This window comes from Podarcis gaigeae (assembly GCF_964106915.1).
Source record: "Podarcis gaigeae genome assembly, chromosome: 13".
Taxonomy (NCBI): domain Eukaryota; kingdom Metazoa; phylum Chordata; class Lepidosauria; order Squamata; family Lacertidae; genus Podarcis; species Podarcis gaigeae.
This window is the reverse complement of record NC_139689.1, coordinates 48,965,902-48,979,197: the sequence shown is the minus strand read 5'-3', so window position 1 is coordinate 48,979,197 and position 13,296 is coordinate 48,965,902. Positions and strand designations below refer to the sequence as shown.

At 45.7% G+C, this 13,296-nt stretch overlaps 1 protein-coding gene across 9 annotated transcripts in view; it reads right to left on the bottom strand.

Annotated features, from left to right (window-relative positions):
* EPHA5 (EPH receptor A5) overlaps nt 1–8,775 on the bottom strand; it is a 248,584-nt gene extending 239,809 nt beyond the window's left edge. For 8 of the 9 annotated variants that reach the window (XM_083709143.1, XM_083709144.1, XM_083709148.1 and 5 more), the window contains exon 1: nt 8,387–8,775. In XM_083709143.1, the coding sequence (XP_083565269.1) occupies nt 8,387–8,486 (100 nt within the window). In that variant the 5' untranslated portion in view covers nt 8,487–8,775. Of the gene's footprint in view, nt 1–6,819; nt 6,842–8,386 lie in introns of those variants that run through there. The other variant, XM_083709147.1, reaches the window with a different exon arrangement.
* Between the last annotated feature and the right edge of the window lie 4,521 nt (nt 8,776–13,296).

Below are 13,296 nucleotides of genomic sequence, written 5' to 3'. Positions count from 1 at the left end.
CTATCATGACAGCACACTCTCCATGCAAGTCAATTGTCAGAAGGGTGTCCCTAGAATGGCTCCATCTCACAAACTCTATTGGTCTGTCCACCTTCCTTCTCTTTAAATCATGCATATAAAAAGTAAAACCCACATTCTAAGAATGTGGGAACAAGTGACTTAATATGAGCGCCTGTTCTTCTCAAATAATCAAGACAATTAGGTTCATCAGCCTTAGATTTAATTTCTCCAAATTTACACTGTATAATTATATCTGGGAATCACTTTTATCTCTCTCACACACTTATTAGTTTTTAAAAAGGATGCTGTTTTCAGCAGTTATTTCTCCTACAATTGCCTGATTAACATACATTTCAATCTTAGATTTTTTTTTTTATTAAAAAAAAACGCTCAACCCTAAACACATTTACTGAGAAGTGAATCCCACTGAGTTTCATGGCTTACTTTCTTGTGATTATGCTCAGATGGCAGTTTCAAAATAATAACCAACAAATTATTTTGTTGCTACATATATATGTATATGCTATATATATGCTACATATATATAGCTAACAGTGGAAAAAAGATAAATAAAACTTATAGGGAAAGCTACATTAAGTGCAATTTTTTCCCTTAATTTTATTGTCTCCCAATCTTCTTAGCCTCCACATTGGGTATTCATTAGAGAGAAAATAGAATCTTGTATTCTAGTGCTCCCTCTTTTGTCAACTGGAGACTAAAAGATAGCACTAAGGAAGATCCAAACTATGCAGGGATTGCATCTACTCTGCACATCTCCATGGTTTCCTTTTCCAGAAAAGGACAAACAAGAACAAGTTCAATTGCAACTTTACAACCTTGACTAAAGGCCAAACTAGATGGGGCATTAATTGCAGGAATGCAATTAACATGCACATTTTTGTTATGTTAATAGCAACCATGGAGAAGCCTTAAAGGGCTCCAGGACCCTGGGGGGTGAGGAGACAATGTTTAACTCTATCTCTCCTTGACAAGTCGAAATAAATACTGTATTTTTTGCTCTATAAGACTCACTTTTTCCCTCCTAAAAAGTAAGGGGAAATGTGTGTGTGTCTTATGGAGCGAATGCAGGCTGTGCAGCTATCCCTGAAGCCAGAACAGCAAGAGGGATCGCTGCTTTCACTGTGCAGCTATCCCTCTTGCTGTTCTGGCTTCTGAGATTCAGAATATTTTTTTTCTTGTTTTCCTCCTCCAAAAACTAGGTGCGTCTTATGGTCTGGTGCGTCTTATAGAGCGAAAAATACGGTAAATAGAATTAAAAAATTGCACAGTAGCACCTTAGAGACCAACTAAGTTTGTTCTGGGTATAAGCTTTTGTGTGCATGCACACTTCTTCAGACAAGGTCAGTTGTGAGAAAATCACCTTTCCAAAGCTGCCATAGTTGTCATGATAAAGTATGGTAAATGCTAAACAGGAAATAGAGAAGGGAAACTGCGAAGGTGGGATGCAACAAACACACATTGTTTCTGATTCTCTAAACCAGTGGATTCTTTTTTTTCCTATGGGCCACACAGAATAAAAACTTGCTCTCACCACACCAGGTTTTTTTTAAAAAAAAAATTTGATAAAAAATACATTGGAAAACAAAAAGAAACAACTTCTAGCAGTGCTTGATTTATAACACAGAACACAGCTACTTTATAATATGATCAGAAAGTATAAAACAATGCAGCTGCATAAGAACATAAATCATTCCCAAAAGATAATGATAAATGAGCCTCTTACATATGTACTTTAAGTATGTATACAAACTCAATGAGTGGTGTGAGCTTGTTTTTCCCCAGTACAGTGGTACCTCGGGTTACAGACGCTTCAGGTTACAGACGCTTCAGGTTACAGATGCTTCAGGTTACAGACTCCGCTAACCCAGAAATAGTACGTCGGGTTAAGAATTTTACCTCAGGATGAGAACAGGATGAGAAATCGTGCGGCGGCAGTGCAGCAGCAGCGGGAGGCCCCTTTAGCTAAAGTGGTGCTTCAGGTTAAGAACAGACCTCCAGAATGAATTAAGTTCTTAACCCAAGGTACCACTGTAATCTCATTGATATTGGGTCTAATTTGAGACAGGCAAACTCTCCTCTCCTCATCAACACAAAGAAGCCTTGCTCTTTTCTGATCTTTCATATTTGTCAGAGTTGAAAACCCCTGTTCACAACCCTTTGTTGTGGAGAACTGTAGAAGAGTAGCCAATGCTCTTGAAGAGAGGTATTGATACTGTTTCCGGTTGTGTGTCAAAACAAAAGTTATTTTGAAACTGCGCTGGACTATATTACACTGTTTCTTTGATTGTTTCTTTGATTGTCTTTGAATCTTCCTGCCACGCTTGCCACACCCTTTGAGAACCATTGCTGGGCCTGAACCATAAATGGAACCACTATGATACAACATCTGCCTTGAGCGCACTATGAAAACACCTGTACGAACATTTACAGCACAATTCTTCATGTACTCTTCAAGTAGCAGCTTGATCCCCACACCTGCTTCTTCTTCTTCTTCTTCTTCTTCTTCTTCTTCTTATTATTATTATTATTATTATTATTTATTATTTGAAGAAAGGGAATGAAAACTACTTGGCAAAGCAATACGTGAAACAGAGCTTCTCGGAGATGGAGCTTATTATTTACTATTTATAATATTTCATGACTTTATGGCTTTCAAGTGCTGCTTGTACATGCTATTTGGTCACATAAAATGGCACGCTAACAGTGCAACCCTATATGTGGCTACCGGGGGTGGGGAATTCACTGAGTTCCAAAGGACTTCCTCCCAAGTAAGTGAACGCAGGATTGTAGCCTACAAGTTACAATACATGCAATTAAACAAACAGTGCTGAGCTAAAACCGTAATACCCTTAGCACAGGCATCACCAAACTCGGCCCTCCAGATGTTCTGGGACTACAATTCCCATCATCCTTGACCACCGGTCCTGTTAGCTAGGGATGATGGGAGTTGTAGCCCCAAAACATCTGGAGGGCTGAGTTTGGGGATGCCTGCCTTAGCAGCACAACTGAGCAGCAAGTACCTATTTAAAAAACAGAGCTAGGTCTTGACCAGTAAAGTATAGCAGTGATGTCATTAGAGTGCTAATCAAAAACCTATTTCAGCCTTGCGTTGCTTTCTGGAGATCTTGACGAGTGCTTTTCAACTTAGCTGCTTTAAAGTATCACTGCTGATCCACTCATAATTCTGAAGAGCAGGCAGGTTAACTTTTAGAAATCTCTCTATCCAGAACCAAATCCTCTAACATTCACTCAGATGTAACAGCGATATAATATTTGTTACAAGGCCACAGAAAATTCCAATTATTAGCTCTCAAAGAAAAGCGGGGGTGGGAGGGGGAGACTAGTGCCCTTACAAAGCCAAGCGATTAAAGATCTTTGCCGGAAAATTAAACTTCATAAAAATAAAAAAGTCTATTTGAATTATACAGCAAGATTCTTTAATAGTTTCAAGACTCGTTCATTTTAATGGGGGAGAGTTAAGAATATGCCAACTCGCTGAAATCAATGAAATCTTGATTGGGCCCATAATCTTCTTTTTTTAAAAAAAAACCAAAAACCCCGACACTGGTTATAAAAGTGGAGGGGGGTAGTTTAAGCTTTTTCCATCAGCCTGCAGAACCAGCTCAAGTGATCCTCAGTTCTATTCCACATGTTGGAAGGAGTACAGCTACGCTTCGGGGAGCTGAGCTTCCAAGGACCCTAGAAAAAGGACATTAGTGACTATTGTCGCAATGAATGGTGGCTGGCTCTCTGCAAGGCGAGCCACTTCCACAGACAGTGTTGTTTGGTCATAATTGGCCAAGGCACCCCTGCTGTGCAAAGCATTTGTCAAATAATGCCTGTTTACAAATAAACTTCCAAATGGTACCAACTGGCCATTAGCGAATAAACCCTGGTTCACTTCTAATGCCATGTCCCTCTTAAAAGGGCAGGGACAGAGGGTGAACGGAAGCAGCCAAGTAGACAAGGTGCAACAATCCTGTATCTGACTGCATAATTCATTGGTTATTTTCCAACCTTCCCCCCTGTCCTCTTCCAAATTTGGCTATGCAGTTTCAAACCAATAACCTGCTCGGTTCCACAAAGTCAGTCGTTCCTGCAGCGCATATGTTGACTTTGTAGGATGTGACTAGGGTTAATTTCATTTTGCCATGCTAATGAAATATTAGGAGGGCATAACTGAAAAGGCTTCCCACACATCTCAAAGTTATGAGCTTCAAGATACACTGTCCATAAAGATGGATCTGGGAAAACAGTCTGTTACAGCAGCTCTGACTCTCTCCCGGAGCTGAAATTTTCAGTCAGCACTGTGCACACAACTCTGGGCTTTTTGACTGAGTACTTTCCAGTCAGAAACTATGTTTTCCTAAGGGAATAAACCCATGCTTTCCATCTAAGCAGAAAGACACCCAGGCCCCTCACTAAAACATGCCGCACAGAACAAAATTATAGCATCAACTGATCTCTGACAAGGTATAAATAAATTCACTTCCTAGCTATATTTTGCCTTCCTCAATCCATCTTTCTGGGAGTGCCAACTTTTTGAAAACACACACATACAGTATACTGTATTTACAAATACATCTAATTGCCCATCAGGAAACTCTGTCAGTCTAGGACTTAATTCAGAAATCGTGCCACACCATGGTTGAGGAAGCCAAACCATGATATGGCATGGCAATGCATTGGCAAACTGTGGTTTGTGGTCATCTAGCAAATAAAAAGCCACAATATGTGTTAAATGCACTTTGGTGTAACATATGCTTTGACAAACTGTAGTCATGCTACTGATCCATCTCTATAGGTAACTAAGTCTAGAGACAAGTGCTAAATAGGGGAGATCCTAACCATGGTGGCCTTAGGTTAGAGGTAAAGGGACCCCTGACCATTAGGTCCAGTCGTGGCTGACTCTGGGGTTGTGGTGCTCATCTCGCTTTACTGGCCGAGGGAGCCGGCGTACAGCTTCTGGGTCATGTGGCCGGCATGACTAAGCCGCTTCTGGCCAACCAGAGCAGCACACGGAAACGCTGTTTACCTTCCCGCAGGAGCGGTACCTATTTATCTACTTGCACTTTGACGTCCTTTCAAACTGCTAGGTTGGCAGGAGCAGGGACCGAGCAACGGGAGCTCATCCCGTTGCGGGGATTAGAACCGCCGACCTTCTGATCGGCAAGTCCCAGGCTCTGTGGTTTAACCCACAGTGCCACCCGCGTCCCTTGGCCTTAGGTTGCAAAGTATAATTAGCACATACCACCGTTTGGGTTTCTTTCTGAACTGATCCCATCTGTCTATATGATCACCAATGGAGACCTGGCTTAGGAGATTTCTCCTACAAAGAAAGGGCTCCCAGCAGATTTCACACCCATTCTCCTAAGTAAGATGCTTGTGAACATTTTCCAAGCCCCAAATCCACCAGCCTCTCATTACCATATCAGTGCAGATCATGGGGGTTGGGGGGGTGGTGAGCAAAGGTAAAATGCCTTTGTGTTAGAAATGTCTAATGTCCTCCATCCCGTCATCCAGATGATAGCATTCAGCACAGAAATATTATTCCATGAAGGGCAGGTCAAACAGTTCAATCAAACATCAATATAGCTATAGACACAGTTATTCTAATTATTGAGGCTAACACCCCATGCACAAGTATTCATGTGTTACAATAACCTATTCAAACAGCAAACTCATGTGTTTGGTGTTGACAGCATTGCAGCCAAAAAAAGGGCAACTGTAGGGTGGAGAAGATATCCCTGAGGTTTGCAAAATGATAGTCTTGAAACCAGGGGCAGTGAAGGCTAAACACCCTCAGTAGCCACAGAAAGGAAATGTCCTGCTGAGAGAGAATGGCTGACAGAAATACTGCAGCAGTTTGTTGCAGACCCCACAATTTAGGCTTTTCCGTGGGGGGTGGGATTACACCTATAAAGAAGGTTTTGTTTTGTTTTGACAAATCATTTTCTTCTGGGTGATAGTCAGGAAACCTTTCTCTCAGTTCACATCACATAGAGGCATTGCCAGTAAGGCTTTGACTATCAAACCACGCAATATAACAAGAACAATCCTCATCTAGCGACAAACCTTGTTATGCGTTGGCTTCAAAATAAAAGAACTATTAGATGCCAATAATCTTCCAAAAGCATCTGGCTTTCCTGTTGCAAAATTGCTCATTTACTGTCCTCTTCCGAGCACACACAAACACTCTCATCAGATCTCACTGTATCTTGATTTCATTGCATGGCAAAGGCTATCATCCCAGGAGTTATGAAAGCAACTGAAAGAGATATGAAATCCCACTTCTCTTTGGCGACAGGAAGAACTGGGTTTCCTCACCCCTCGCTGAGGAGTTTCTGCTCCCCCCCCCCTCACACCTTTGACCCAACACATGCAAAAATGGCATCTGATTCTTATAACCCCCACTTAAGCTCACCATACTAGAATCTGGAGGGGAGAAATGCTATAAAAATAGGGGAGGTAATTTATAAGCACCTTTTTATACAGACTTCATACAGCTCAAGACAAGTGAGCAGAATGAACTGGCTTTCATACACACAAAGTAGCTCTACAAATAAGTCACTTTGGAGTTATTTTTCCATCTAAATGCATACTGTCCAAGCCGTTCCCATACCCTTCAACCAACTCAAACGCAGGAATTCTAAAGGCACCACCAATTTATAATTTTATAAAATTGTATTAAAAAAATTATAGGGGGGGGGGTGTTCAGTTGATAAGAGCTAGGAATAAGACCTGCCAGCTATTGCCACCAACGCAGACATATGCCTTAGGAAGGGACAGGCGGACAACCTGCTTGCTGGATGGTGGGTTTTTCTTTGCTCATCCTAGCCCCACAGAATCTGTTGGGAAGCACTTCTTCTCCCAGACTAATCCCCTGCACTCCAGAAGAGCCATCTCCATAGCCCTACACACTGAATCTTCTTCACAATGTGATCCTGCCAGCCCAAATAAGACAAAAACGGTATTGAACAGCCCACTGAAGCAAAGTCTTCTAAGCCTGCGGTGGCCACCACAATCATGGGAAGATGCTGAAATCATGAATGATTTAGCTGAGATTCCTGTGTCGTAGGGGGTTGGTCTAGATGACCCTTAGGGATCCCTTGCAATTCTGTGAATATGGTTCTTTCTGGACCCTCAGCTACCAGTGTGAGTCGTATTCAGAAGGCCCTTGTATTCTGCAAAACAACTACCACCCCTTATACTGTATGTATAACCAGAAGTTGTTTAGACTAAAATGCAAACAAATCTTCACTCACACACTTGCAGTGAAAGATCAGGAAAAAATTGCCCACACTTTTACCTCTAGGTTTTTAAATAACCTCCTTTTGTCAAAAAAAAATTTTTTTGCTCCTCTGCTTCAGTATCAACATCAGCCAAACATGTAGGCATTAAAAGCAGGTGAAGATTTTCCTGGTCTTGGGGAAAAAAAGCAATGGGGGAAACCTTCGCTGGGGAGATTTCTTCCTGGATGTAACAGGAGCCAGGCAAGTTCTTTCCCCCGCCAAAAGTGCTGCTCCTATTCACCCCTCTACCCAGAGGGTTTTTCCCCCCCCCTAAAAAAATGTTTAGGGGTACTCTCATTTTCCTACTCCTATTGAAATGCTGCCCCTCAGTGAGGCCAAACTTAGATTCACAAAATGTTTAGGGCTATGCGTCTCCCTGCGTCCCCCCCCCCCAGAAGAAAGCACCACACCTACCAGTCGGGAGGATGAGAGGGCAACTGGGGGCGGCGGGCAGAGAAAAGTGAAGTAGAGAGAAGCAGCTACTGAAATGATCTTACAGACTGGGGGGGGGGGTGAAAAAGAAGAGCTCGCTTCATGCCCGTGCTTTGGCCAAGCTCCCATCTCCAGCACCGCTACCTCCCATCCGCAACAAACCCGGGAAGATGTGCCAAACCTACGGCCAGGGCGCCCTTGAGCAGGTGCAGAGTGCATCGCCTCCCGGCGCCTGTCTGATACGGCGGAGATCGTGGGCACAACCCCCAGATCGGAAGGGCATAAGACTCTTAATCTCAGGGTCGTAGGTTCGACCCCCGCGTTGGGAGGCTGGACTAGATGACCCTGGTGGACCCTTCCAACTCTCCCATTCTATCAGGAACTCTGCCGCACGAGCCCCAAACCCCTCTCCTCACCCCTGAGAAGACGGGCTGGAAGAGAAGAACCAGCGTTGCTGCCTTTTTTATTTTCATCCTTCCCATCCGGGCAGCTGGATGGACTGCGCCTCCGAAGCCCCGCGAAGCCCGATACGGGCCGCCAGAAAAGGGTCACTGGCGCCCCGGCAAACGCTCGCTCGCTCACGCGCGCCCCATGCCCCGCTACGCCCGGCGCCCTCCCGATCCCTCGCCCGGCGCGCTCACCTTGACTGCCGGCCGCGCTCCGGAGCGTCCCGCCGGGCAGGAGGAGCAGCGGCAGCAGCACCGCCAGAGGCGGTGGCTGCGGCGGGCGGGCGCGCAGCATCCTCGCTCCGCCCGGGATGGGCTCCGCGCGCGGGCTGCTGCGTCGGCGGCTGTCTCAGCCGGGTCGTCGCCCTCCTCCGCCTTCTCCTCCTCGCCCGAGACGCTGCGGAACCTCCTCGGCTCGGCGTCTGGCCCTGCAGCCGCTCCTCCTCGTCCTCCGTCCCGGTAGCGAGCGAGGATGGCGACGGTGTTGGGAAGCCCCGGCGGCGCGTCTTCAGCAGCGCGCCCGAAACTCCGAGCTCCTGCTTCGCCTTGGTGCTGCTGCTGCGCGCAGCCACCAGCGCGGCGGCGGGGGCAGGGGCGGCGCGCTTAGCTCCGCCCCTGGCTCCTCCCCTTTCCTTGATGCCCCCCTCCCCCTCGCTAGCATCGCCAAAAAGGTGGAGCTGCCAGAGGGTCCTCTCTTCTGACCCCCCAAGCTGGTTCCCAAGGGTGCCAGCGCGCGGCTATGGAACTAAATGGTGCGCCTTGCTTGCGCGCAAAGTGGGGAGGAAGAGGAATATGTGGTGTGTTTTTTTTAAAAAAGCATTTCTCATAGCGGCCCTCGAGGATTTTCGCATGAGCTGCTTGGGATTCCCTCTCGACAGCCTTGGAAAGGCGATCGGCGTCCTGACCGTGCGCTGCGCAAACGGTGAGCTGGAGAGCGCGGCTTGCCCGGGGCGGGCGGGCGGTTGAATGGCAGAGGCAGTCTTCGTGAAGGACACGCGAATAAGCTGAAGGAGACCGGCTGGGCCCAAACGAACGAAACGAATTAACATAGCGACCCATGTCACCATCGGCGCATAGGCAGGATCAGCACATAGCTACGCAAATGTCAGATGGGGTCACCTGGCTTGCCAGTGGTACATGTGGAAAGCAATGTGGAAAGCAAGCCTTGCCAACAGTGTGATGCAGCAGCAAAAAAAGCTAATGCTATTCTAAGCTGCGTCAGCAGAAGTATAGTGTCCCGGTCAAGGGGAGTAATAGTCCCACTCTATCCTGCCCTCTATTCTGCACTCTATTCGGGATGCAGGTGGCGCCTGTGGGTTAAACCACAGAGCCTAGGACTTGCCGATCAGAAGGTCGGCAGTTCGAATCCCCGTGATAAATAGATAAATAGGTACTGCTCCAGCGGGAAGGCAAATGGCGTTTCCATGCGCTGCTCTGGTTCGCCAGAAGCGGCTTAGTCATGCTGGCCACATGACTCGGAAGCTGTACGCTGGCTCCCTCGGCCAATAAAGTGAGATGAGCGCCGCAACCCCAGAGTCGGTCACAACTGGACCTAATGGTCAGGGTTCCCTTTACCTTTACCTTTATTCTGCCTTGGCCAGACCCACTTGGAGTACTGTGCCCAGTGCTGAGTGCCACAATTTAATAAGGATATTTGCAAGCTGGGATGTGTGCAGAGGAGGCCCACCAAGATGATCAAGGGTTTGGAAACCAAGCCTTATGATGAACGCTTGAGGGACTTGGGTATGTTCAGCCTGGAAAACAGGAGCCTGAGAGGAGATATATGATAGCCATCTTCAAATAGAATTGTAGAGTTGGAAGAGATCCTGAGTCCTCTCTCCCCCGTGGCCAAGCTGACGCCTTTCTGGGAAGCCCACAAGCACAAGGCCTGCTGCTTTCTGTCCCCGATCCTAGAGGTAGTATACCATTCCCTTTCCACACGACACTTATAAACACTGGGCTTCCTCTGAAGAACCCCAGGAACCCTAGTTTGATAAAAGGTGTGGGGAATTGTAGCTGTGTGAGAAGAAAACTAAAGTTCCCAGGATTTTTTTGTTGGCGGAAGCCATGTGTTAGGCATCCTTAGCCAGCCCACATGACATGAACAAACTTTTGTAAAATCAAAACTTTTGATTAAAACACGGTTGCCGCAAAAAGAAATACAGTGGTACCTCAGGTTACATACGCTTCAGGTTACATACGCTTCAGGAAGCAGCAGCAGGAAGCCCCATTAGCTAAAGTGGTGCTTCAGGTTAAGAACAGTTTCAGGTTAAGAACGGACCTCCAGAACGAATTAAGTACTTAACCCGAGGTACCACTGTAATAAAATACAGCAGTAGAAATAAATAGCAAGAATGGGTAAACAACAGTGCACAGCGGGGGGGGGGGCAGAATAACATCTTGTTTTAAAGGTAAGACCAGTGTTTTTAGGAGAGTTAAGAGTTTAGAATGGCAGTTACAAGTTAAGGAACAGAGTTACTAAGCTGTGGGCTGGAGTCAAAAAAGCAGGATGCTGACGTCTCTTTTTGAACCTAGTACTGTGGCAATGGGAGAGGCCAGAACCTCTTCGAATGTAATGCTGGAGATTCTTCCATTGTATTCAGGTTGTATATATGTGTAAATAAACCATGGGTCATAAAGACATCCCAGAACTCCGCCATGCCTCATTGTCAAAAAGGGAACACAGACGCAGGAGCAGACTTGGCTACAATGACTCCCTGTGTGAGCCTAAAATTTGGCGCCCCTCCTTACTCCAGTCCTTGTGCTGCCTTCCTGAAGGTGGGTAAGGAGGCACCTGGCTTTGGGAAGGAGGCACGAGGGCTCTGGCAGGGTTCTGGAGCCCTACCACTTCCTTCCTAAAGCTGGGAAAGCTCTAACGGTTTTGGGAAGGAGCTGGGAGGACCCTAGGAGCTTGTCAGAGCCTCACATCTCCTTCTCAGTGCCTAGTGGAGACACACAGCCCTAAATCTGCCCCGATAGACCTTGGTTAGCGCATCTGGTACACCTGTAATCTCACACCACTTTGAGATATGGGACATGTAACAATATGTTGCTTGGGAGCTCAGCTTTTGTGTTCGTGTCCTGCTTGCAGGTTCTGCCAGGGATCTGCTTGGCGAAGAAGAAAAAGAAGAAGAAGAAGAAGAAGAAGAGGAGGAGGAGGAGGAGGAGGAGTTTGGATTTGATATCCCGCTTTATCACTACCCTAAAGAGTCTCAAAGTGTCTAACAATCTCCTTTCCCTTCCTCCTTCACAACAAACACTCTGTGAGGTGAGTGAGGCTGAGAGACTTCAGAGAAGTGTGACTAGCCCAAGGTCGCTCAGCAGCTGCATGTGGAGGAGCGGAGACACAAACCCGGTTCACCAGATTACAAGTCCACCGCTCTTAACCACTATACCACGCTGGCTAGTGTGAAAGCAGGATGGTAAGCTAGATGGAAAACAAGCAAACTATGGCCACTGTACTGGAAGAAACAAAGATCACCAGTGTCAAAGCAATGATTCTTCAACGTCAACTTCGTTGGACTGGTGATGTTGTGCAGATGCCTGATTATTATTCTATTCCAAACTTAAAAATGGTAAGCATAATGTGGGTGGTCAACAAAAGAGGTTTAAGACTCTCTCAAGGCAAATCTAAAACAAATGTTGTATAAACACCAACAACTGGAAAACGCTGGCCTGCGAGCGCTCCAAATGGAGAACAGCCTTTACCAAAGGTGTCATGGACTTTGAAGACGCTCAAACTCGGGACATAAGGGAGAAAAGCACTAAAAGGAAGGCACACTTGGCAAACCATCACCATGATCAACCTCCACCCAGAAACTTATGTCCCCACTGTGGAAGGACGTGTGGATCCAGAATTGGCCTCCACAGTCACTTACGGACCCACTGTTAAAACGGTGTTTAGGGAAGACAATCTTACTCAGCTAGAAGTGATCGCCAAAGAAGAAGAAGAAGACGACTAGATGGACCTCTAGTCTGATCTAGCAGGGCTTTTCTCCTGTTCTCTTCCCAATAAGTCCTTTGGGGCTCATCAACAGAGGAGATGAAACCAGAGAGCACCTTGCTTGGAGCTTGCCTTGCCTTGTCTCCACATGCTTTGCTGAGCTCTCAAAAACTCTAAAATGATTCGTGAGGAAGAAGTCATGCTGAGTCTTCTTCAGCAAGGCCTCTTCTGTTCTACACTCTATCGTTTTATCTTAAATAATGCTATCCACCAATTTACTGGGAGCAGAAGTTAATCTAACCACCATGCGATACCACAGATCCCTGCTGGATCTCTTATTAAATCTTGGCATCATGTTACCTGAATTCCAGTCCTCTGGTAGCCAGTCTTGGAGATATTCCTTTTTTATATACAGAAGACCAGCAATTTAATATTTGAGTTCTTTCTAGAACTCTTGGGTAGATACCACACTGGCACCCGCTCTGCTGAAAAAATGGGGGTTGCATTGGATGAATGCTCACAGATGACAGTGCTGAAATAAAATTTATTTAGCCTTTGACATTTACTTCCTCTTGGCACTTACAGAGTTTTATAATCTTCTAATAAGTCATCGTTTAGCCTTGCTTAGTACTAGTATACTCTGATGTCTCATCTTTCCTGATTAAAAAACCCCAACAACCTTATGCCTATATCTGTCATTCCCAGAACTCCCACAGTGTCCTTCTGGGAATGCTATGCCAAAACCAGTCATCCTTCCAGTACAGTAAAGTGAGCAGTTATTGCCATCCAGCTTACAATGCATTTGTTGACAAGGTCTGAACTGCTGCAGGTAATAAATTTTTGCACAACTGTGTGCTATTCAACTGTGAATAAGGGGGCAAGGAAAAGACTTTTCAAAGGCAGGAAGCAGGATTCAAACATAAACAGCAACAACGCAGCTCCATTCTAAAAACATTTGTGCTGTGTATTTCATTTTTTTGGGTAATATTTCACAACTACAATGGGCACAATTCAGCACTTTTGTTACGTTGCAATGGGAGAGATTCAAACGCATGCTTAGCATTCACTTTGAAATAATAAGACTTAGAAATATCTAACTTTGGGTGCATCAACACAACCATCCCTCCTTTCTTCTCTCAAGGAAAGAGATTTCCACCTTTGA